This window comes from Dama dama, chromosome 4 (genome assembly GCF_033118175.1).
Source record: "Dama dama isolate Ldn47 chromosome 4, ASM3311817v1, whole genome shotgun sequence".
Taxonomy (NCBI): Eukaryota; Metazoa; Chordata; class Mammalia; order Artiodactyla; family Cervidae; genus Dama; species Dama dama.
In genome coordinates, this window is record NC_083684.1 from 55,866,944 (window position 1) to 55,892,542 (window position 25,599).

A 25,599-nucleotide genomic window follows, 5' to 3' on the forward strand; every position below is an offset into this window, starting at 1 on the left:
AGCTGGTTGTTTTCAGAAGAGGCTGCAGGAAGTGGCGAGTGGGGTGGGGCCAAGCCGCCTGCTCAATATCGGTTTTTGAATACCCCGGGTGTGTTTGGAGCTCTGGAGGTAGTCTCTGATAGCCGGGGACCAAACTGAGCATATTTTTTCTTTATAAAACTGAGCACTTTGTTTTTTTTTTTTTTTTGTCATGAAACTGAGCATTTTTTTTTTTTTTTTTTTTTGTTAGAAAACTGAGCACTTTTTTTTTGGTCACAAAACTGAGCACTTTTTTTTTTTTTTTTTTGTCACCAAACTGAGCATTTATTTATTTATTTATTTTTGTCACCAAACTGAGCTGAAGAAGGAATTCATAGGGCCTGGACTCCATCTCAGGCCTGTCTGTGCCGATCGTGCGTGGCCACCTCTCCAGTGGACTCTGAACTCTGTGCTTAGCGCCTGTGGGAACAACAATGGAAGGATAAGACCCCCCTCTGGGCAGGGGAATGTTGAAGAAGAGAAAACAGACACTAATCACCCCTGCCTCTGGACACTATCTATCAGAATGTAAGCACAGGCTTATCGGTTATTAACTATTTGGAATGTAACTGCGGGCTTATTGATTATTGACTGTTTGAACACATAACACGTGAATGATGGGGTTATTGTAATTGTATTTACCCTTCCTTTGTTTATGTAAGTCTCAAGGGAATTGGGGTAGTGGGTTTGGACGCGTGCACATGGGGTATAAAAGATTTTCACAAATGCTGGTCGGGGTCCTTGGCTAAGAGGAGACTCTGCCTTGGGCCCGCCAGTGTAATAAACTGCACTCCACTATCTGCATTGTCCTTCTGAGAGAGTTTGCTTCCCGGAAAGCGTGGCTATAACATTTGGTGCATTGGCCGGGAAACTCCTCACTTTGAGGAGACAGGTCTCACTTGAGGCCACCCCGAGGCTTTGTAGCTTGAACCTCCTAGTGGAGGGAAGGCGCCTCGCCCCTCTGGAAGGATTCTGCTTCTCAACGCCCGGACCTTTCACGTCAGCAGGTAGTGGACGGCAGCAGGGGAACTGAGCGCTCAGGTGAGGAGGAACTCACCCAGTAGGGTGGAAGAGGGGGCCTGATCACCCCTCTGGGAGGGACTAGAAGGAGCGGGGACCCACAGGAGCCTGGAATAGGCAGGCGGCGATTGCTTGGTACACAGGTCGACGAGCGTGCTAGGGTTTAGGAAGGAAATTTGTGAAGGTCATTTAGGAGGTGTGTCCACGCTGTCTCGGGGAAAATTATTACCAAGCTATCACCAGGGATTCTTAGGATAGGAAACTGGTCCTTGTATGCTCGTATTCTGCCCTCCCCCAGGAGGTGTCCTCTCTGCTGTGAAATTCTTGACCCCCTTGGAATTGTTGGGCTAGAAGGAGGGGGAAACAGAAGTGAGTATGAATTGGCTTTTCTGGAGATGGCCTGGGACATGAGATATTTAACCCATCTGTGTTTTCATCCGCACCTGATCAAGCCCACCAAGGCAGAATGGACTTTAAGGGAGAAACAGTCTCGGACCATGTGATGTTCTGGTTCAGCTATGCTGACTGGCAGGTGAAGACACGCTGATCCCCCTTCTCCCTCTGGGATCTGGCAGGTAAGGCTCTTCTCACCCCAGTTAAGGAGGCAAAATGGCAATTTAAGTGTCACTGAGTGGAAATATCAGAAGTACATAGGGTACTGAGAACTTCGTAGACAGAACGAAAAGGAAAAGTAGAAGAAGGTCCGAGAAGGTAAGCAAGATGGGGGAAAGTGAATCTAAGGCAACTGTATTGGAGTGCATGATTAAAAATTTAAAGAAGGGATTAGGAGGAGACTATGGGGTGGAGATGAAGCCTAACTGCCTCCACAGACTCTGTGAGGTCGAATGGCCCCCTATGGGAGCAGGATGGCCACCAGAGAACACCGTGAACTTAAAAATAGTGGAAGCAATCTATACAGTAGTCACAGGAGAGCCAGGACACATGGATCTATATCCATCTATTGACTCATGGCTAGGGTTAGCTTGAGACCCTCCTACTTGGACAAGGTTCTGTATCCAGAAGGGAAAGGGAAAAATATTAATGGCACAAAAATTGACTTATGATAAAAAAGGAAATTCTACAGGATTTGGACGGGGATGACCTGACCCCTCCCCCATGCTGGATAATGACACGCCTGCCTCCCAGTGCTTCACCAGGACCGGAGGCCGCCTTAATGCCCGATCCAGGGCCAGGTGAAGTTTCTGCAACAGCCACTGCTCCTCTGCCAGCTTTCCCGGAGTTCATAGAGCCGCCGTTTGGGCAGGCTCCGATCCCGGTGACAGAAGCCTCTGGCCAACACTTCCAGGATCCGGCTCCACCCGAACCGCCCAAGCTATACCCGCCTCTCCTGGTGAGTACTCACAAGACAGGGAGGGAGACGTTGGAATTAAGCAGAGACCGCGCCCTGCCGGAGAGCTGGAGGGAACGAAAGAGAACAAACAAGAGCCTTACAGTGCAAGTTGCTGCTCTGGGAAAGTCTATCTCGGGCCCTCCAGAAAACCTCATCTGCCCCAGGGACAGGACAGTCCTTCAGCCGGTCCAAAGGGAGGCCCTGGGCCCATTACAGCCAAACCAGTGTGCCCGGTGCCGAGCTTTTGGCCACTGGAAGAAGAAGAAGCTCCCGCAGTTGTGGGGCTTGCTGACCTGGAAATTAACTAGGGCTGCCAGGGCTCAGAGATATCAGGTCCCTGAGAGCCCATGGTAACCGTAAAAGTGGGGGACCAAAACACTGACTTCGTGGTGGATACAGGAGAACTGTCGGTAGTAACAAAACCTGTGGCACCTCTGTCCACAAGACTACCGCTGTAACTGGGGTATCGGGAGAAGAGATGATTAAATCATTTTGCCAGCCCAGAAAATGTCAGATTGGGGGGTGGGGGGGCACCAAGTGATTCATGAACTTCTCTGCATTCGTGAGTGCCCAGTACCCCTGTTGGGAAGAGACTTGCTCTCCAAACTAGGAGCACAAGTGACTTTCTCCCCTGAGGAGAGACCCACCTTCTGGACGGACTCTATGACTTATTTGCCCTCTCTCTCAATACCAACCCAAGATGAGTGGAGGTTGCATGAGCCTCTGAAGGCAGAACCGGGTGGGCCAGAAGAACATGAGGCAGCTAACTCAATTATTCCCTGAGGTCTGGGTGGAAGACAACCCCCTCTCCCCCCCCCCCCCAGGCTGGCTAAACATCATGCCCCAGTGATAATAGAACTCAAACCAGGCACCATCCCGGTTAGAGGGCGCCAGTACCCGCTATGGATGGAGGCCTGAACCGGCATATTGCCCCACATCAATAGATTGAAACAAGCAGGCATTCTGGTAGAGTGCCAGTCGGCTTGGAATACGCCAATCCTGCCAGTCAACAGGGAAGGAGGACAGGACTATAGGCCTGTACAAGATCTCAGGCTAGTCAACCAGGCTACTGTGACTTTACATCCCACTGTTCCAAACCCCTATACCTTACTTAGCCTCCTCCCACCGAGGACTAAAGTTTACACTTGCCTAGATCTCAAGGATGCCTTCTTCTGCATACGCCTCGCCCCAGCGTCACAGCCCATCTTTGCCTTTGAATGGGAAGATCCAGTGGGGAGCACCAAACAACAGCTCATCTGGACTCCCCCACAAGGGTTTAAAAACTTCCCAGCCATCTTTGGAGAAGCCTTGGCTTCTGATCAGGACTCATTCCATCCGGAAGAGTATGGATGTCAGCTCCTACAATAGGGGGATGACCTGCTGCTGGCTGCCTGAGACCAAGGAAAAATGCTGGAAAGGGACAAATGCACTGCTCCAGCTGTTGATGGAAGGTTACCGGGTGTCGAAGAAGAAGGCACAGATCTACAAAGAGGAGGTAAGGTATCTGGGGTTTGTTTTAAAGAAGGACTCAGGGTTCCAGACCCTAATTGGGTCCTATATACTGATGGCACTCGCCTGATAAAACAGGGACAACAGTGTGAGGGGGCCGCTCTATGCAGAAACAGCCCAGGCAGGTGGTTGAGAGTCACCTGCAGATCGGTCATGAGTGGTCTGACCAACATCATCTTGATTGTTTTCGGGACAGTGAACCTAGGTATAGTACATGTCCCCGGTCACCAGATAGGAGAAGACCCTAAGGCGCGGGGCAATCGTGCTGCTGATGCGGCCGCTCAAGAAGCAGCTAGCCGGGACTATGCTGCCCTCATATTAGCCGTGGGACTTCCACCTCCTTGTATGGGGACCTTGCCACCAGTTCCCGAGTATTCCCTCCCTGATCTCGCCTGGATCAACAAGGATACCACCCTCCAGAAAGATGACCAAGATGGATGGTACCGAGACCAAATCAACAACCTGATCTTGCCTGCCACCCTGGGTCGTCACCTGTGTGAACACCTGCACACAACTACACACTTGGGAGAAAAAAAGACCCTAACACTTCTCCAGACGGCCTGCCTGAGTTTCCCTCGACAAAATGCCACTGTACGAGAGATAATTCAAGCCTGCGAAGCGTGCCAGCTGATGAGGGCAGAGAAGAAGCAGCACTCGGGAACGAGATACCGAGGGGAAAAGCCAGGGCAACATTGGGAGATAGATTTCACTGAGGTAAGGCCAGGCAAGTACGGGTACCGCTATCTGTTGGTTCTGGTAGATACCTTCTCGGGGTGGGTGGAAGCTTTCCCCACTAAGGGAGAGACAGCAATAGTGGTTGCTAAAAAGATCTTAGAGGAGATAGGGCCTAGGTATGGGCTGCCAGTGACTATGGGCTCTGATAATGGACATGCCTTTGTGAGCCAGATTGTACAAGGGCTGGCCCAAGCTCTGGGGAAGAAATGGAAGTTACATTGCGAATATAATCCCCAGAGCTCAGGACAGGTTGAGAGAATGAATCGGACCCTAAAAGAAACTTTGACAAAGTTGGCAATAGAGACTGCCGGGGACTGGGTGACCCTCCTCCCCTTTGCACACTTTCGGGCACGTAACACCCCTTATAAGCTGAACCTTACTCCTTTTGAGATTCTGTATGGAAGACCCCCTCCTGTGTATCCTATTTTCGAAGGAAAATGTCTGCCACCCCCTACTTTGGGACAATTCCAGCAAACTCTGATAGCATTAAGTAAGATGCATAACCATGTTTGGAAATTGATTCGAGAGATACATCAGGGCCAAAACAAGAGGGCCCTCCCCTCACATAATATTGGCCCAGGTGATTGGGTTTGGGTAAAACGACACCAATCTAAAGTATTAGAACCTAGATGGAAACGCCCTTATGTTGTTCTTCTTACCACTCCTACCGCTGTCAAGGTCGACAGGATTGGACCCTGGGTTCACTGCAATCACGTGCGGCAAGCCACATCGGAAGAACAGGAAAAAGCGCGAGCAGAATGGAAGGCGAGTCCTCACCCGTCAAATCCTTTGAAACTGAAACTCGTCTGCAGGGAGGCCTCCTAATTCTCCTGCTGATGGCAGCCCTCATCGACCCAGGAGCGACCAGTCATAACCCCCATCAACCTGCTAAGATCACATGGAAACTCAACGACGGGCAAACTCATGAGCTGCTCAATGAGACCTCAGGAATCCACCCTCCAAACACCTGGTGGCCAGACCTGAACTTCGACCTCTCAAGCCTCTTCGCAAAGCAGGACGGTCTCTATGATAAGTACTATAGGGATGGGATAAAAAACCATAGGTTGGGGTTTGGGGCTTGCCCGGGCTATGTAAGAAATAACTGGAAAACCTGTGGTGGCATAGAAAGCTATTATTGCAGGAGCTGGAGTTGTGTGACCTCTTGTGATGGACCCCAGAGGTGGGATGTCGGAAACAGAGATCTAGTTAGCTTCACCTTCAAGGACCGTAGACACCAGGGGCCTCAGGTACGAGTACAATTTAACCAGGAACGGGCGAAGAAAGAAAACCGCTGGACCTCAGGACTGACTTGGGGTTTTCAGCTTCACGTAAATTGGCCCGGCCCCTACCCAGGCGAGCTTTTAATCATTAAACAGGTTATTGAGCCGGTGCAGGTACATAGTTTAGGTCCCAATCTGGTCAAAGCATTACAGGGGCATAAGGCGACCCCCAAGCCAACCACCTTCAGACCAAGCTTGCCGGGAACATTTAACATCTCCTCTACCCCGAGCCTCAGAGGCAAACTGACAGAAACCCCTGGCCCTCTGGCTGTTACCATTAGCTCAGCAATTCAGGACCCCCTATGGGCCTTAGTGAATGCAGCCTTTACGGTCTTAAACCATACCAACCCTAATGCGACCCAGTCCTGTTGGCTTTGTTATAATCTTCACCCACCCTTCTATGAGGCCATAGGCCTCAATGTCTCTTACCACTTATCTTCAGGCCAGAACCCACCCCCATGCCGATGGGAAGAACGCAAGGTTGGCCTCACAATGAATGAAGTCTGGGGACAGGGACTCTGTTTGGGCACAGTGCCACGTGATAAAACTTCCCTCTGTGCCCGGACTATTAGTAACCTACGCTTACACGGCAAACATTGGATTGTGCCAGAGGTTGGGGGTTGGTGGATTTGTTCACATACTGGGCTAACCCCATGTTTACATTGTGAAGATTTTTAACCAGAGTCAAGAATTCTGTGTCCTGGTTGCTGTAATGCCAAAAATCTTATACCACTCTGAAGAGGTTATGTACTCACATTGGGACCGGGAATTGCTAAGACAAAAGAGAGAGCCAATCAGTGCGATCACCATGGCAGCCGTGTTCAGTCTTGGGCTGGCAGAAGCAGGGAGAGGAATAGCTTCACTATCTCTGCAAGGCCAAGGGTTTTCCTCCCTACGAGCCGCCATAGATGAAGATATAACTCGCATAGAAGAATCAATCAGCCACTTAGAGAAGTCTCTGACTTCCTTGTCTGAGGTGGTCTTGCAGAATAGGAGAGGATTAGACTTGATTTTTCTCCAACACGGTGGGGTCTGCGCGGCTCTGGGAGAAGAATGTTGTTTCTATGCATACCATACAGGAGTGGTAAGAGAATCTATGGCAAAAGTAAGAGAAGGGCTGGCGCAACGAAAGAGGGAACGGGAGGCCCAACAGGGATGGTTTGAGTCTTGGTTTCAACGCTCCCCCTGGCTGACCACCTTAGTTTCCACCCTCCTGGGCCCGCTTATAGTGCTATTATTAACAATTACATTTGGCCCTTGTATTTTAAACCGGCTAATGTCATTTATTAAAGAACGTCTAAATACCATTCAGATTATGGTATTGAGGCAGCAATATCAGATGGTAGCCCAGGATGAAGAGAAAGATTCCTCTACAGGAACAACAAGACAGGGGGGAATGTGAGGCTGCCAGGGTTAATACCGTGACGGGCGGCCTGGACCTAAGTGTTAGCTTCCCCCGAAATGGTAAGATTCCCTACCCCCATCAGGTAACCTGGAGCCAGCCAATCAATATGCGCCCAGTAAGAACAAAGGGAGAGCTGAAAAGCCCGTGAACGCCCAGGTTTGAAAAAAGCCCGCGAAAGTCTGTACCAATAGAATTGTCTTGCATACATGTAACCAATCCGCTTAAGCCAGCTACTAACCGCTTTTGCATATGTTATAAATTTGTGTAACAAGCTTGAGCTCGGCGCTTTCTGACCCTGCACCACTGTGATGTTTGTGGCAGAAAGCCCTGGCTCGAGACAGTAATAAACTTCCCTTTTTTGCGAGTTGCATTGTCTTGGAAGCCTTCTCTCTCTTCCCGCTCGGGGATTCGGACATCGGGCATAACATTTGGGGGCTCGTCCGGGATCCCTTGACCGGGAGAAGGGAACGCTTACAGGACAAAGGGGAAGGATAAATAATAACACCGGTGCTCAGGAATGTCCAGAGTAAATCCAAGGCCCTGCTGGGAAGCAGGGAGGTATCTGGCACAGAAGGAAGGCTTTCTATAAAGGGGGGCCAGCCGGCGTGAGGCCGAGGCCAGCGGACGCGCTGGGAGGCAGCCGACTCCGCGGGAAGGAAAGTTCCTCTACCGACCCCGAGTCTGGTGAAAAGCGGACGCCATTCTGTAAGGTGAATCTGCTACCGGGAGGCAAGAAAATTCAGGGGGCCCGAAAACCCAGCGCTGTGTCGTCGGCCGACGTTTGTTTGTCCGTGTGTTTGTCTTTGGCTCTCCGTGTTTTTGTGTGTGCTGGCATTGTCTCTAGTCTCGTTCTCTTCTGGTGCATCGTTCCTTCTCACTTCTGACTTATTCTCCTTCTCTTCTTCTCTGATCTGCCCTCAACTCCTTTTCTTTTCGGGAGTTTCAGTGAACAGGCGAACGGTTGTGGGGGCATTTGATGAGTCCTGGCCAGGGCTACACTCTGGCGGACTCTGAAGGCCCTACAATAAGTAAGCCTCAGTAACTAGAGCCCGACCGGGTGAAACTCTCCTTTAACATCCCTAACTGAGGACGTGGCCTAAAATTCTTCTTGTGGGCACGGGTCAGGCACTTAAAGGCCATTAGGGCACCTGCCACTTGAAGACTCCCGTGAGAGGATAAGGGGGTCACGGAACGGACTAGAAACCCCTAGGGTGCCCGCCCCCAGCAAGAAAACTTCCGTGCAACGACGCCGGCACATAAACAGTTCCAAAAGCATACCATAAGCCCAACCTCTTGGCCGCCACCACTCCCGGTAGGATTTTTGGTGGTCGTTCTCAGTGACTTCCTCTCTCTCTTCCTTGCCGTTTATTCTTTGACCATGGGGCAGGGAGAATCTACCCCACTTTCTCTCATGACTGACCATTTTTCGGATGTCAGGGCCAGGGCCCATAACTTGTCTTTGCTAGTCAAGAAAAGTAAATTAATAACTTTTTGTTCTGCAGAGTGGCCCGCCTTTCAGGTTGGATGGCCTCCGGAAGGCACCTTTCAACCGTCCATCATACAGGCTGTGAAGGAGAAGATTATGGCTCCTGATCCCTGAGGCCATCCGAGTCAGGTCCCCTATGTCATGGTCTGGCAGGATCTAGTGGAAAATCCGCCTAAATGGTTAAAACCTTTTGTTCACAAACTTCCTAGTTCCTCCAATTCACAGGTCCTGGTGATGGAGACCCCCCGGAGGAAACCAAAAAGAAAGAGGACCCAAAACCAGTCCTTCAGGAATCATCTTATCCAAACCTGATAGATCTAGAAACGGAGATAAGGCCTCCGCCATATGTGCCCTCCTTCCAATCCCCTCCGAGGAGAGAAGCTCCCACAGGTGAACCGAGAGGATTAAGAGGGCCAACGCGAACCGACCGTGAGGGGGGGGGGGCTGGCATTGGGGACCCGGGGGTAAACTAAGGGAGATAGGGGTAAGCAAGACCCTGGGGCCCCAGAGTTACCTTCATCCACTGTTCAGGCGCTCCCCGTCCGAGTGGGACCAACTAACCCGGACGGAGAGCGAACCTATCAGTACTGGCCCTTTTCCACGAGTGACCTGTACAATTGGAAGACCCAAAACCCTCCTTTCTCAGAGAAACCCCAAGGCCTCATTGACCTCTTAGATTCCATTTTGTTCACTCATAATCCCACCTGGGATGATTGTCAGCAGCTGTTGCAGGTGCTCTTCACCACGGAAGAACGGGAGCGAATTCTGGCAGAGGCGCCGAAACGGGTCCCAGGGGTCGACGGGAGGCCAACCACCCAGCCTCATCTTGTGGACGAGGGGTTTCCCCTGTTGCGGCCTAACTGGGATTTTGAGCGGGTGGAAGGTAGGGAGCGTCTCCGAGTGTACCGCCAGACTCTAATGGCTGGCCTGCGGGCTGCAGCAAGAAAGCCGACAAATCTGGCAAAGGTAAATTTAGTAAGGCAAGAGCCCACTGAAAGCCCGGCAGCCTTCCTAGAGAGGCTGATGGAAGCTTTCAGGCAATATACACCTATGGACCCCCAGGCTGAGGAGTCACGCGCTGCAGTTCTGTTAGCGTTCGTGAATCAGGCAGCCCCAGATATTAGGAAGAAATTACAAAAGGTAGAGGGATTGGGAGAACAGACAATACAGGATTTACTGAAAGTAGCTGAAAAGGTATTTAATAATAGGGAGACCCCAGAAGAAAGGGAAGAGCGAATTCGGCGGGAGGAAAGGGAATTAGCGGAGAAGATCAGGAAAGAAGATAGGGAACATAGGGCGAGGGAAAACCGGAAGAACCAGAAGGAGCTAGCCCAGATTCTTTTTGCGGGGATAAAAGCCGGAACAGAATTGAGGGAACCTCGAGACCCCCGGACGGGAGAAAAAGAAAAACCAAAAAGGCAGGCCCTAAAGAAGGATCAGTGCGCCTACTGCAAAGAACAGGGGCACTGGAAAAACGAGTGCCCTAAGAGGGACTCAAGGAGAGGAATGACCCAGAGAGAGAAAATCCCCCCTGGAACTCGAGTTCTATATGCGGGGGAAGACAGTGACTAGGGGAGTCGAGACTCGGCACCCCTCCCCGAGTCCTGGGTAGCCATACATGTGGAGGGGAAACCCGTTGGCTTCATGGTAGATACTGGCGCCCAACACTCTGTTCTAAATAAAAAACTGGGACCAATGTCTAAGAAAACCAGCTTAGTGCAAGGAGCCACGGGGACAAAAAGATATTGTTGGACCACAGAATGGAAAGTAAATCTGGGGACCCACCAGGTGTCCCACTCGTTTTTGGTGATACCAGAATGCCCAGCCCCTCTACTTGGAAGAGACTTGTTGACTAAAGTTAATGCTCAGATCCATTTTGACCCCGGGGGAATGTCAGTCACGGATGGACTTGGACAACCGATACATGTCTTGTCCCTAGCCTTAAGAGATGAATACAGACTTTTTGCGCCTAAGCCCTCAGAGACCATAGCACTAGATGTACAACCGTGGGTCCATAAATATCCATTGGCCTGGGCAGAAACAGCAGGAATGGGACTAGCCAAACAGAGACATCCGGTCGTCATCGAGCTAAAGGCCGAGGCAGTTCCTGTGAGGGTGAGACAGTACCCTATGAGCCAAGAAGCTCGGCGGGGGATCACTCCCCACATTCGACGGCTCATGGAGGCCGGAATTCTCAGGCGATGCCAATCCCCACACCCCCTTACTGCCGGTGAAGAAGCCAGGGGGGACAGATTACAGACCTGTCCAAGACCTGCGAGAAGTCAACAAACGGGTGAGTGACATACACCCAACTGTCCCTAACCTGTATACCCTCTTGAGCAGTTTACTGCCTGAGTACACTTGGTACACTGTGCTGGACTTGAAGGATGCCTTTTTCAGCCTACCCCTGGCAGTTCGGAGCCAGGAGATATTTGCCTTTGAGTGGACTGAGGGGGAGGGCCAACCGGTAGTACAATTAACTTGGACCCGCCTCCCACAGGGGTTCAAGAACTCCCCTACCTTGGTTAATGAGGCTCTGAGTGAGGACCTCTAAGAATATCGGGCTTGCCACCCAGAGGTCATTCTGCTACAATATGTAGATGACCTTATGTTGGCTGGAACCACAGAGGAAGCTTGCAGCCGTGCCACTGGGGACCTACTACAGACCCTAGGCATCTCGGGGTATCGCGCTAGCGTAAAGAAGGCACAAATAGCCTGGCAAGAGGTCACCTATTTGGGGTATAAGATCAGGCAGGGGCAAAGGTGGCTAACCCAGGCCATGAAAGAAACAATATTGCAGATACCAGAGCCCAAAAACCCCCGCCAGGTGAGAGAGTTTCTGGGGACTGTTGGATGTTGCAGACTGTGGATTATGGGGTTTGCTGAGAAGGCCCGGCCCTTATATGAGGGAAGTAAAGAGACCCCAAACTGGACTTGGACTGAGCCAATGAAACAGGCTTTCCAGACACTCAGACGGGCCCTACTAGAAGCCCCAGCCCTTGCCCTGCCTAACCCAAATAAGCCATTCCAGCTGTTTGTAGATGAAAAGCAAGGAATAGGAAAGGGGGTCTTGACTCAACAATGGGGACCATGGAAGCGGCCGGTAGCATACCTTTCGAAGCGATTAGACCCGGTGGCCGCTGGGTGGCCCCCTTGCCTTCGCATCATTGCAGCTACAGCCCTCCTCGTCCGCGACGCTGACAAGTTGACGTATGGACAGCAACTCTCGGTTTACACCCCCCACGCCGTAGAAGGGGTTTTAAAGCAGCCGCCGGGTAAGTGGATCTCCAATGCCCGCTTGACACACTACCAGGCCTTGCTGCTCGATGCCCCACGGGTGCGTTTTCAGACCCCTTGCTTCCTAAATCCGGCCACGCTCCTACCCAACCCAGAGAAGGACAGCCCTCTCCATAATTGCAGTGAGATACTGGCTGAGGCCCTGGCGGCACGAAAAGACTTAACTGATGTACCCCTAAGCAACAGGGAGCTAGTATGGTTCACCGATGGGAGCAGTTATGTAAAAGATGGGCAAAGGAAGGCGGGAGCCGCCATAGTTGATGATTCAGGGCAGACGATATGGGCTGAGACACTACCCACAAACACTTCTGCACAAAAAGCAGAATTGATTGCCCTAACACAGGCTCTGGAGCAAGCCAAAGGGAAGAGAGTCACCATTTTTACTGACAGCCGATATGCTTTCAGCACTGCCCATATGCAAGGTCCCATATACCAAGAAAGGGGATTTCGGACAGCTGAGGGAAAAGAGGTCAAAAATCTGCCTGAGATTCGCAGGATCTTGGAAGCTGTCCAACTACCCCAGGCAGTAGCTATAGTACATGTCCCCGGTCACCAGAAAGGAGAAGACCCTAAGGCGCGGGGCAATCGTGCTGCTGATGCGGCCGCTCGAGAAGCGGCTAGCCGGGACTATGCTGCCCTCATATTAGCCGTGGGACTTCCACCTCCTTGTATGGGGACCTTGCCACCAGTTCCCGAATATTCCCTCCCTGATCTCGCCTGGATCAACAAGGATACCACCCTCCAGAAAGATGACCAAGATGGATGGTACCGAGACCAAATCAACAACCTGATCTTGCCTGCCACCCTGGGTCGTCACCTGTGTGAACACCTGCACACAACTACACACTTGGGAGAAAAAAAGAACCTAACACTTCTCCAGACGGCCTGCCTGAGGTTCCCTCGACAAAATGCCACTGTACGAGAGATAATTCAAGCCTGCGAAGCGTGCCAGCTGATGAGGGCAGAGAAGAAGCATCACTTGGGAACGAGGTACCGAGGGGAAAAGCCAGGGCAACATTGGGAGATAGATTTCACTGAGGTAAGGCCAGGCAAGTATGGGTACCGCTATCTGTTGGTTCTGGTAGATACCTTCTCGGGGTGGGTGGAAGCTTTCCCCACTAAGGGAGAGACAGCAATAGTGGTTGCTAAAAAGATCTTAGAGGAGATAGGGCCTAGGTATGGGCTGCCAGTGACTATGGGCTCTGATAATGGACCTGCCTTTGTGAGCCAGATTGTACAAGGGCTGGCCCAAGCTCTGGGGACGAAATGGAAGTTACATTGCAAATATAATCCCCAGAGCTCAGGACAGGTTGAGAGAATGAATCGGACCCTAAAAGAAACTTTGACAAAGTTGGCAATAGAGACTGCCGGGGACTGGGTGACCCTCCTCCCCTTTGCACTCTTTCGGGCATGTAACACCCCTTATAAGCTGAATCTTACTCCTTTTGAGATTCTGTATGGAAGACCCCCTCCTGTGTATCCTATTTTCGAAGGAAAATGTCTGCCACCCCCTACTTTGGGACAATTCCAGCAAACTCTGATAGCATTAAGTAAGATGCATAACCATGTTTGGAAATTGATTCGAGAGATACATCAGGGCCAAAACAAGAGGGCCCTCCCCTCACATAATATTGGCCCAGGTGATTGGGTTTGGGTAAAACGACACCAATCTAAAGTATTAGAACCTAGATGGAAACGCCCTTATGTTGTTCTTCTTACCACTCCTACCACTGTCAAGGTCGACAGGATTGGACCCTGGGTTCACTGCAATCACGTGCGGCAAGCCACATCAGAAGAACAGGAAAAAGCGCGAGCAGAATGGAAGGCGAGTCCTCACCCGTCAAATCCTTTGAAACTGAAACTCGTCTGCCGGGAGGCCTCCTAATTCTCCTGCTGATGGCAGCTCTCATCGACCCAGGAGCGACCAGTCATAACCCCCATCAACCTGCTAAGATCACATGGAAACTCAACGACGGGCAAACTCATGAGCTGCTCAATGAGACCTCAGGAATCCACCCTCCAAACACCTGGTGGCCGGACCTGAACTTCGACCTCTCAAGCCTCTTCGCAAAGCAGGACGGTCTCTACGATAAGTACTATAGGGATGGGATAAAAAAACCATAGGTTGGGGTTTTGGGCTTGCCCGGGCTATGTAAGAAATAACTGGAAAACCTGTGGTGGCATAGAAAGCTATTATTGCAGGAGCTGGAGTTGTGTGACCTCTTGTGATGGACCCCAGAGGTGGGATGTCGGAAACAGAGATCTAGTTAGCTTCACCTTCAAGGACCGTAGACACCAGGGGCCTCAGGTACGAGTACAATTTAACCAGGAACGGGCGAAGAAAGAAAACCGCTGGACCTCAGGACTGACTTGGGGTTTTCAGCTTCACGTAAATTGGCCCGGCCCCTACCCAGGCGAGCTTTTAATCATTAAACAGGTTATTGAGCCGGTGCAGGTACATAGTTTAGGTCCCAATCTGGTCAAAGCATTACAGGGGCATAAGGCGACCCCCAAGCCAACCACCTTCAGACCAAGCTTGCCGGGAACATTTAATATCTCCTCTACCCCGAGCCTCAGAGGCAAACTGACAGAAACCCCTGGCCCTCTGGCTGTTACCATTAGCTCAGCAATTCAGGACCCCCTATGGGCCTTAGTGAATGCAGCCTTTACGGTCTTAAACCATACCAACCCTAATGCGACCCAGTCCTGTTGGCTTTGTTATAATCTTCACCCACCCTTCTATGAGGCCATAGGCCTCAATGTCTCTTACCACTTATCTTCAGGCCAGAACCCACCCCCATGCCGATGGGAAGAACGCAAGGTTGGCCTCACAATGAATGAAGTCTGGGGACAGGGACTCTGTTTGAGCACAGTGCCACGTGATAAAACTTCCCTCTGTGCCCGGACTATTAGTAACCTACGCTTACACGGCAAACATTGGATTGTGCCAGAGGTTGGGGGTTGGTGGATTTGTTCACATACTGGGCTAACCCCATGTTTACATTGTGAAGATTTTTAACCAGAGTCAAGAATTCTGTGTCCTGGTTGCTGTAATGCCAAAAATCTTATACCACTCTGAAGAGGTTATGTACTCACATTGGGACCGGGAATTGCTAAGACAAAAGAGAGAGCCAATCAGTGCGATCACCATGGCAGCCTTGTTCAGTCTTGGGCTGGCAGGAGCAGGGACAGGTATATCTTCACTATCTCTGCAAGGCCAAGGGTTTTCCTCCCTACGAGCCGCCATAGATGAAGATATAACTCGCATAGAAGAATCAATCAGCCACTTAGAGAAGTCTCTGACTTCCTTGTCTGAGGTGGTCTTGCAGAATAGGAGAGGATTAGACTTGATTTTTCTCCAACACGGTGGGGTCTGCGCGGCTCTGGGAGAAGAATGTTGTTTCTATGCAGACCATACAGGAGTGGTAAGAGAATCTATGGCAAAAGTAAGAGAAGGGCTGGCGCAACGAAAGAGGGAACGGGAGGCCCAACAGGGATGGTTTGAGTCTTGGTTTCAACGCTCCCCCTGGCTGACCACCTTAGTTTCCACCCTCCTGGGCCCGCTTATAGTGCTATTATTAACAATTACATTTGGCCCTTGTATTTTAAACCGGCTAATGTCATTTATTAAAGAACGTCTAAATACCATTCAGATTATGGTATTGAGGCAGCAATATCAGATGGTAGCCCAGGATGAAGAGAAAGATTCCTCTACAGGAACAACAAGACAGGGGGGAATGTGAGGCTGCCAGGGTTAATACCGTGACGGGCGGCCTGGACCTAAGTGTTAGCTTCCCCCGAAATGGTAAGATTCCCTACCCCCATCAGGTAACCTGGAGCCAGCCAATCAATATGCGCCCAGTAAGAACAAAGGGAGAGCTGAAAAGCCCGTGAACGCCCAGGTTTGAAAAAAGCCCGCGAAAGTCTGTACCAATAGAATTGCTTTGCAAGCATGTAACCAATCCGCTTAAGCCAGCTACTAACCGCTTTTGCATATCTTATAAATTTGTGTAACAAGCTTGAGCTCAGCGCTTTCTGACCCTGCACCACTGTGATGTTTGTGGCAGAAAGCCCTGGCTCGAGACAGTAATAAACTTCCCTTTTTTGCGAGTTGCATTGTCTTGGAAGCCTTCTCTCTCTTCCCGCTCGGGGATTCGGACATCGGGCATAACATTTGGGGGCTCGTCCGGGATCCCTTGACCGGGAGAAGGGAACGCTTACAGGACAAAGGGGAAGGATAAATAATAACACCGGTGCTCAGGAAAGTCCAGAGTAAATCCAAGGCCCTGCTGGGAAGCAGGGAGGTATCTGGCACAGAAGGAAGGCTTTCTATAAAGGGGGGCCAGCCGGCGTAAGGCCGAGGCCAGCGGACGCGCTGGGAGGCAGCCGACTCCGCGGGAAGGAAAGTTCCTCTACCGACCCCGAGTCTGGTGAAAAGCGGACGCCATTCTGTAAGGTGAATCTGCTACCGGGAGGCAAGAAAATTCAGGGGGCCCGAAAACCCAGCGCTGTGTCGTCGGCCGACGTTTGTTTGTCCGTGTGTTTGTCTTTGGCTCTCCGTGTTTTTGTGTGTGCTGGCATTGTCTCTAGTCTCGTTCTCTTCTGGTGCATCGTTCTTTCTCACTTCTGACTTATTCTCCTTCTCTTCTTCTCTGATCTGCCCTCAACTCCTTTTCTTTTCGGGAGTTTCAGTGAACAGGCAAACGGTTGTGGGGGCATTTGATGAGTCCTGGCCAGGGCTACACTCTGGCGGACTCTGAAGGCCCTACAATAAGTAAGCCTCAGTAACTAGAGCCCGACCGGGTGAAACTCTCCTTTAACATCCCTAACTGAGGACGTGGCCTAAAATTCTTCTTGTGGGCACGGGTCAGGCACTTAAAGGCCATTAGGGCACCTGCCACTTGAAGACTCCCATGAGAGGATAAGGGGGTCACGGAACGGACTAGAAACCCCTAGGGTGCCCGCCCCCAGCAAGAAAACTTCCGTGCAACGACGCCGGCACATAAACAGTTCCAAAAGCATACCATAAGCCCAACCTCTTGGCCGCCACCACTCCCGGTAGGATTTTTGGTGGTCGTTCTCAGTGACTTCCTCTCTCTCTTCCTTACCGTTTATTCTTTAACCATGGGGCAGGGAGAATCTACCCCACTTTCTCTCATGACTGACCATTTTTCGGATGTCAGGGCCAGGGCCCATAACTTGTCTTTGCTAGTCAAGAAAAGTAAATTAATAACTTTTTGTTCTGCAGAGTGGCCCGCCTTTCAGGTTGGATGGCCTCCGGAAGGCACCTTTCAACCGTCCATCATACAGGCTGTGAAGGAGAAGATTATGGCTCCTGATCCCTGGGGCCATCCGAGTCAGGTCCCCTATGTCATGGTCTGGCAGGATCTAGTGGAAAATCCGCCTAAATGGTTAAAACCTTTTGTTCACAAACTTCCTAGTTCCTCCAATTCACAGGTCCTGGTGATGGAGACCCCCCGGAGGAAACCAAAAAGAAAGAGGACCCAAAACCAGTCCTTCAGGAATCATCTTATCCAAACCTGATAGATCTAGAAACGGAGATAAGGCCTCCGCCATATGTGCCCTCCTTCCAATCCCCTCCGAGGAGAGAAGCTCCCACAGGTGAACCGAGAGGATTAAGAGGGCCAACGCGAACCGACCGTGAGGGGGGGGGGGGCTGGCATTGGGGACCCGGGGGAAAACTAAGGGAGATAGGGGTAAGCAAGACCCTGGGGCCCCAGAGTTACCTTCATCCACTGTTCAGGCGCTCCCCGTCCGAGTGGGACCAACTAACCCGGACGGAGAGCGAACCTATCAGTACTGGCCCTTTTCCACGAGTGACCTGTACAATTGGAAGACCCAAAACCCTCCTTTCTCAGAGAAACCCCAAGGCCTCATTGACCTCTTAGATTCCATTTTGTTCACTCATAATCCCACCTGGGATGATTGTCAGCAGCTGTTGCAGGTGCTCTTCACCACGGAAGAACGGGAGCGAATTCTGGCAGAGGCGCCGAAACGGGTCCCAGGGGTCGACGGGAGGCCAACCACCCAGCCTCATCTTGTGGACGAGGGGTTTCCCCTGTTGCGGCCTAACTGGGATTTTGAGCGGGTGGAAGGTAGGGAGCGTCTCCGAGTGTACCGCCAGACTCTAATGGCTGGCCTGCGGGCTGCAGCAAGAAAGCCGACAAATCTGGCAAAGGTAAATTTAGTAAGGCAAGAGCCCACTGAAAGCCCGGCAGCCTTCCTAGAGAGGCTGATGGAAGCTTTCAGGCAATATACACCTATGGACCCCCAGGCTGAGGAGTCACGCGCTGCAGTTCTGTTAGCGTTCGTGAATCAGGCAGCCCCAGATATTAGGAAGAAATTACAAAAGGTAGAGGGATTGGGAGAACAGACAATACAGGATTTACTGAAAGTAGCTGAAAAGGTATTTAATAATAGGGAGACCCCAGAAGAAAGGGAAGAGCGAATTCGGCGGGAGGAAAGGGAATTAGCGGAGAAGATCAGGAAAGAAGATAGGGAACATAGGGCGAGGGAAAACCGGAAGAACCAGAAGGAGCTAGCCCAGATTCTTTTTGCGGGGATAAAGGCCGGAACAGAATTGAGGGAACCTCGAGACCCCCGGACGGGAGAAAAAGAAAAACCAAAAAGGCAGGCCCTAAAGAAGGATCAGTGCGCCTACTGCAAAGAACAGGGGCACTGGAAAAACGAGTGCCCTAAGAGGGACTCAAGGAGAGGAATGACCCAGAGAGAGAAAATCCCCCCTGGAACTCGAGTTCTATATGCGGGGGAAGACAGTGACTAGGGGAGTCGAGACTCGGCACCCCTCCCCGAGTCCTGGGTAGCCATACATGTGGAGGGGAAACCCGTTGGCTTCATGGTAGATACTGGCGCCCAACACTCTGTTCTAAATAAAAAACTGGGACCAATGTCTAAGAAAACCAGCTTAGTGCAAGGAGCCACGGGGACAAAAAGATATTGTTGGACCACAGAATGGAAAGTAAATCTGGGGACCCACCAGGTGTCCCACTCGTTTTTGGTGATACCAGAATGCCCAGCCCCTCTACTTGGAAGAGACTTGTTGACTAAAGTTAATGCTCAGATCCATTTTGACCCCGGGGGAATGTCAGTCACGGATGGACTTGGACAACCGATACATGTCTTGTCCCTAGCCTTAAGAGATGAATACAGACTTTTTGCGCCTAAGCCCTCAGAGACCATAGCACTAGATGTACAACCGTGGGTCCATAAATATCCATTGGCCTGGGCAGAAACAGCAGGAATGGGACTAGCCAAACAGAGACATCCGGTCGTCATCGAGCTAAAGGCCGAGGCAGTTCCTGTGAGGGTGAGACAGTACCCTATGAGCCAAGAAGCTCGGCGGGGGATCACTCCCCACATTCGACGGCTCATGGAGGCCGGAATTCTCAGGCGATGCCAATCCCCACACCCCCTTACTGCCGGTGAAGAAGCCAGCGGGGACAGATTACAGACCTGTCCAAGACCTGCGAGAAGTCAACAAACGGGTGAGTGACATACACCCAACTGTCCCTAACCTGTATACCCTCTTGAGCAGTTTACTGCCTGAGTACACTTGGTACACTGTGCTGGACTTGAAGGATGCCTTTTTCAGCCTACCCCTGGCAGTTCGGAGCCAGGAGATATTTGCCTTTGAGTGGACTGAGGGGGAGGGCCAACCGGTAGTACAATTAACTTGGACCCGCCTCCCACAGGGGTTCAAGAACTCCCCTACCTTGGTTAATGAGGCTCTGAGTGAGGACCTCTAAGAATATCGGGCTTGCCACCCAGAGGTCATTCTGCTACAATATGTAGATGACCTTATGTTGGCTGGAACCACAGAGGAAGCTTGCAGCCGTGCCACTGGGGACCTACTACAGACCCTAGGCATCTCGGGGTATCGCGCTAGCGTAAAGAAGGCACAAATAGCCTGGCAAGAGGTCACCTATTTGGGGTATAAGATCAGGCAGGGGCAAAGGTGGCTAACCCAGGCCATGAAAGAAACAATATTGCAGATACCAGAGCCCAAAAACCCCCGCCAGGTGAGAGAGTTTCTGGGGACTGTTGGATGTTGCAGACTGTGGATTATGGGGTTTGCTGAGAAGGCCCGGCCCTTATATGAGGGAAGTAAAGAGACCCCAAACTGGACTTGGACTGAGCCAATGAAACAGGCTTTCCAGACACTCAGACGGGCCCTACTAGAAGCCCCAGCCCTTGCCCTGCCTAACCCAAATAAGCCATTCCAGCTGTTTGTAGATGAAAAGCAAGGAATAGGAAAGGGGGTCTTGACTCAACAATGGGGACCATGGAAGCGGCCGGTAGCATACCTTTCGAAGCGATTAGACCCGGTGGCCGCTGGGTGGCCCCCTTGCCTTCGCATCATTGCAGCTACAGCCCTCCTCGTCCGCGACGCTGACAAGTTGACGTATGGACAGCAACTCTCGGTTTACACCCCCCACGCCGTAGAAGGGGTTTTAAAGCAGCCGCCGGGTAAGTGGATCTCCAATGCCCGCTTGACACACTACCAGGCCTTGCTGCTCGATGCCCCACGGGTGCGTTTTCAGACCCCTTGCTTCCTAAATCCGGCCACGCTCCTACCCAACCCAGAGAAGGACAGCCCTCTCCATAATTGCAGTGAGATACTGGCTGAGGCCCTGGCGGCACGAAAAGACTTAACTGATGTACCCCTAAGCAACAGGGAGCTAGTATGGTTCACCGATGGGAGCAGTTATGTAAAAGATGGGCAAAGGAAGGCGGGAGCCGCCATAGTTGATGATTCAGGGCAGACGATATGGGCTGAGACACTACCCCCAAACACTTCTGCACAAAAAGCAGAATTGATTGCCCTAACACAGGCTCTGGAGCAAGCCAAAGGGAAGAGAGTCACCATTTTTACTGACAGCCGATATGCTTTCAGCACTGCCCATATGCAAGGTCCCATATACCAAGAAAGGGGATTTCGGACAGCTGAGGGAAAAGAGGTCAAAAATCTGCCTGAGATTCGCAGGATCTTGGAAGCTGTCCAACTACCCCAGGCAGTAGCTATAGTACATGTCCCCGGTCACCAGAAAGGAGAAGACCCTAAGGCGCGGGGCAATCGTGCTGCTGATGCGGCCGCTCGAGAAGCGGCTAGCCGGGACTATGCTGCCCTCATATTAGCCGTGGGACTTCCACCTCCTTGTATGGGGACCTTGCCACCAGTTCCCGAATATTCCCTCCCTGATCTCGCCTGGATCAACAAGGATACCACCCTCCAGAAAGATGACCAAGATGGATGGTACCGAGACCAAATCAACAACCTGATCTTGCCTGCCACCCTGGGTCGTCACCTGTGTGAACACCTGCACACAACTACACACTTGGGAGAAAAAAAGACCCTAACACTTCTCCAGACGGCCTGCCTGAGGGTCCCTCGACAAAATGCCACTGTACGAGAGATAATTCAAGCCTGCGAAGCGTGCCAGCTGATGAGGGCAGAGAAGAAGCAGCACTCGGGAACGAGGTACCGAGGGGAAAAGCCAGGGCAACATTGGGAGATAGATTTCACTGAGGTAAGGCCAGGCAAGTATGGGTACCGCTATCTGTTGGTTCTGGTAGATACCTTCTCGGGGTGGGTGGAAGCTTTCCCCACTAAGGGAGAGACAGCAATAGTGGTTGCTAAAATGATCTTAGAGGAGATAGGGCCTAGGTATGGGCTGCCAGTGACTATGGGCTCTGATAATGGACCTGCCTTTGTGAGCCAGATTGTACAAGGGCTGGCCCAAGCTCTGGGGACGAAATGGAAGTTACATTGCGAATATAATCCCCAGAGCTCAGGACAGGTTGAGAGAATGAATCGGACCCTAAAAGAAACTTTGACAAAGTTGGCAATAGAGACTGCCGGGGACTGGGTGACCCTCCTCCCCTTTGCACTCTTTCGGGCACATAATACCCGTTATAAGCTGAATCTTACTCCTTTTGAGATTCTGTATGGAAGACCCCCTCCTGTGTATCCTATTTTCGAAGGAAAATGTCTGACCCCCTATTTGGGACAATTCCAGCAAACTCTGATAGCATTAAGTAAGATGCATAACCATGTTTGGAAATTGATTCGAGAGATACATGAGGGCCAAATCAAGAGGGCCCTCCCCTCACATAATATTGGCCCAGGTGATTGGGTTTGGGTAAAACGACACCAATCTAAAGTATTAGAACCTAGATGGAAACACCCTTATGTTGTTCTTCTTACCACTCCTACCGCTGTCAAGGTCGACAGGATTGGACCCTGGGTTCACTGCAATCACGTGCGGCAAGCCACATCGGAAGAACAGGAAAAAGCGCGAGCAGAATGGAAGGCGAGTCCTCACCCGTCAAATCCTTTGAAACTGAAACTCGTCTGCCGGGAGGCCTCCTAATTCTCCTGCTGATGGCAGCTCTCATCGACCCAGGAGCGACCAGTCATAACCCCCATCAACCTGCTAAGATCACATGGAAACTCAACGTCAGGCAAACTCATGAGCTGCTCAATGAGACCTCAGGAATCCACCCTCCAAACACCTGGTGGCCTGACCTGAACTTCGACCTCTCAAGCCTCTTCGCAAAGCAGGACGGTCTCTATGATAAGTACTATAGGGATGGGATAAAAAACCATAGGTTGGGGTTTTGGGCTTGCCCGGGCTATGTAAGAAATAACTGGAAAACCTGTGGTGGCATAGAAAGCTATTATTGCAGGAGCTGGAGTTGTGTGACCTCTTGTGATGGACCCCAGAGGTGGGATGTCGGAAACAGAGATCTAGTTAGCTTCACCTTCAAGGACCGTAGACACCAGGGGCCTCAGGTACGAGTACAATTTAACCAGGAACGGGCGAAGAAAGAAAACCGCTGGACCTCAGGACTGACTTGGGGTTTTCAGCTTCACGTAAATTGGCCCGGCCCCTACCCAGGCGAGCTTTTAATCATTAAACAGGTTATTGAGCCGGTGCAAGTACATAGTTTAGGTCCCAATCTGGTCAAAGCATTACAGGGGCATAAGGCGACCCCCAAGCCAACCACCTTCAGACCAAGCTTGCCGGGAACATTTAATATCTCCTCTACCCCGAGCCTCAGAGGCAAACTGACAGAAACCCCTGGCCCTCTGGCTGTTACCATTAGCTCAGCAATTCAGGACGCCCTATGGGCCTTAGTGAATGCAGCCTTTACGGTCTTAAACCATACCAACCCTAATGCGACCCAGTCCTGTTGGCTTTGTTATAATCTTCACCCACCCTTCTATGAGGCCATGGGCCTCAATGTCTCTTACCACTTATCTTCAGGCCAGAACCCACCCCCATGCCGATGGGAAGAACGCAAGGTTGGCCTCACAATGAATGAAGTCTGGGGACAGGGACTCTGTTTGGGCACAGTGCCACGTGATAAAACTTCCCTCTGTGCCCGGACTATTAGTAACCTACGCTTACACGGCAAACATTGGATTGTGCCAGAGGTTGGGGGTTGGTGGATTTGTTCACATACTGGGCTAACCCCATGTTTACATTGTGAAGATTTTTAACCAGAGTCAAGAATTCTGTGTCCTGGTTGCTGTAATGCCAAAAATCTTATACCACTCTGAAGAGGTTATGTACTCACATTGGGACCGGGAATTGCTAAGACAAAAGAGAGAGCCAATCAGTGCGATCACCATGGCAGCCTTGTTCAGTCTTGGGCTGGCAGGAGCAGGGACAGGAATAGCTTCACTATCTCTGCAAGGCCAAGGGTTTTCCTCCGTACGAGCCGCCATAGATGAAGATATAACTCGCATAGAAGAATCAATCAGCCACTTAGAGAAGTCTCTGACTTCCTTGTCTGAGGTGGTCTTGCAGAATAGGAGAGGATTAGACTTGATTTTTCTCCAACACGGTGGGGTCTGCGCGGCTCTGGGAGAAGAATGTTGTTTCTATGCAGACCATACAGGAGTGGTAAGAGAATCTATGGCAAAAGTAAGAGAAGGGCTGGCGCAACGAAAGAGGGAACGGGAGGCCCAACAGGGATGGTTTGAGTCTTGGTTTCAACGCTCCCCCTGGCTGACCACCTTAGTTTCCACCCTCCTGGGCCCGCTTATAGTGCTATTATTAACACTTACATTTGGCCCTTGTATTTTAAACTGGCTAATGTCACTTATTAAAGAACATCTAAATACCATTCAGATTATGGTATTGAGGCTGCATTATCAGATGGTAGCCCAGGATGAAGAGAAAGATTCCTCTTCAGGAACAACAAGACAGGGGGGAATGTGAGGCTGCCATGGTTAATACCGTGACGGGCGGCCTGGACCTAAGTTTTAGCTTCCCCCGAAATGGTAAGATTCCCTACCCCCATCAGGTAACCTGGAGCCAGCCAATCAATATGTGCCCAGTAAGAACAAAGGGAGAGCTGGCCTTCCTCACTTCCCCTGGGCTCGAGTCCAGGAAGCCTTTATGCTCACACCCAGACTCAACTTCCTTCGTTTTAAATTCTAAAATCATTTTGTTGACAATTTTGAAAAGCTCTTTCCATTTATATCTCTTACAAAATATTGCCTATATTCTCTGTGTGTATGATCCATCCTTGAGGCTGTCTTAGGGCTTCTCAAGTGGCACTAGTATTCAACAATCTGCCTGCCAATGCGGGACGCACAGGAGACACGGAATGGATCCCTGAGTAGGCAAGATCGCCTGCAGAAGGAAATGGTAACCCAAACCCAGTATTCTTGCCTGGAAAATTCCATGGACAGGAGAGCCTGTCTTACTCCCAGATTTTGTACCTCCTCCTCCCCACCATACTTAATCTCCTGCTCTCCCACTAGAAACCACTAGTTTCAAAATATCCTTCTGCTGCTTTTTTGTTATATCCACTACTCGTCAGGAAAGTAGTGTATATTACAATTGTTTTTGTTAAATCCATTAGAGAAAAGCATTATAAAAATATAAAATTTTTTTCTTTTATCCACTTCATATACAGTCAAGAAACTACTATAGATAGCAACGAAGTAGTGTATCTCTCCGCACAGGAAGGAGTAGCCAAGACACAGCCTCTTCCAGATGGAGACTTCCCATATGTCTGTCAGAGCAAGTAAATTGAGGACCTAGACTAAAAGGAACAGAAACACTCCCTTGTTCAGCATGGAGACACTGATTTATTTAACCAAGAATAAGCTCAAAGAAACTCTTGAATATATAGCTGCTGACCTTCTCACAGAGATGTTATAGACATTTGTAGAAAATAAATTACAAGTGGATGAATTGAGGCTGGCCCGGAGGCCATTCAGTGAGTTGCTTAAACACCTAGTCTAATGGTTGCTGCTATCTGTCCTACACCAGATGGCTTTGGTGGCATGGAACCAGTTAGGCATGAGTTGCTTAAGGAATAAGATTATATATGTCTTTAGGAAGTTTGGTCACCAACTAGCTGAAGTCATCATGGCTTAATTTCTATTCATGTGTCAGTTCGGTATCTATGCTATCTTTGTGAAGTCTTAAGAAGACAG

General features: G+C 50.7%; 3 protein-coding genes across 3 annotated transcripts; all 3 read left to right on the plus strand.

Annotated features, from left to right (window-relative positions):
• Positions 1-262: 262 nt before the first annotated feature.
• LOC133054422 (uncharacterized) lies at positions 263-7,682 on the plus strand. Its single transcript, XM_061139393.1, has 2 exons — positions 263-4,612; positions 5,312-7,682. The coding sequence occupies exons 1-2, from the start codon at positions 3,797-3,799 to the stop codon at positions 5,456-5,458; spliced, it is 963 nt and encodes a 320-aa protein (XP_060995376.1). The 5' UTR covers positions 263-3,796; the 3' UTR covers positions 5,459-7,682.
• Positions 7,683-7,823: 141 nt separating this feature from the next.
• Positions 7,824-16,211, plus strand: LOC133054421 (protein NYNRIN-like). The gene has a single exon (XM_061139392.1). It carries the CDS (start codon positions 11,413-11,415, stop codon positions 13,984-13,986), a length of 2,574 nt encoding a protein of 857 aa, XP_060995375.1. The 5' UTR covers positions 7,824-11,412; the 3' UTR covers positions 13,987-16,211.
• LOC133055103 (uncharacterized) lies at positions 14,907-22,498 on the plus strand. The gene is given in 4 exon segments (XM_061140563.1): positions 14,907-14,922; positions 17,768-19,547; positions 19,549-21,621; positions 22,367-22,498. Coding segments are annotated over 4 exon segments (3,984 nt in total). The 3' UTR covers positions 22,482-22,498.
• The last annotated feature ends 3,101 nt before the right edge of the window (positions 22,499-25,599 follow it).

What these genes read in the sequence shown, in the direction of transcription:
- LOC133054422 (XM_061139393.1), top strand. Translation starts at nt 3,797, where the DNA reads ATGCTGGAAAGGGACAAATGCACTGCTCCAGCTGTTGATGGAAGGTTA. An exon ending in GGGAGATAGATTTCACTGAG is followed by an intron (nt 4,613 to 5,311) that starts GTAAGGCCAGGC and finishes ACCGCTGTCAAG; the next exon opens with GTCGACAGGATTGGACCCTG.
- LOC133054421 (XM_061139392.1), top strand. Translation starts at nt 11,413, where the DNA reads ATGTTGGCTGGAACCACAGAGGAAGCTTGCAGCCGTGCCACTGGGGAC.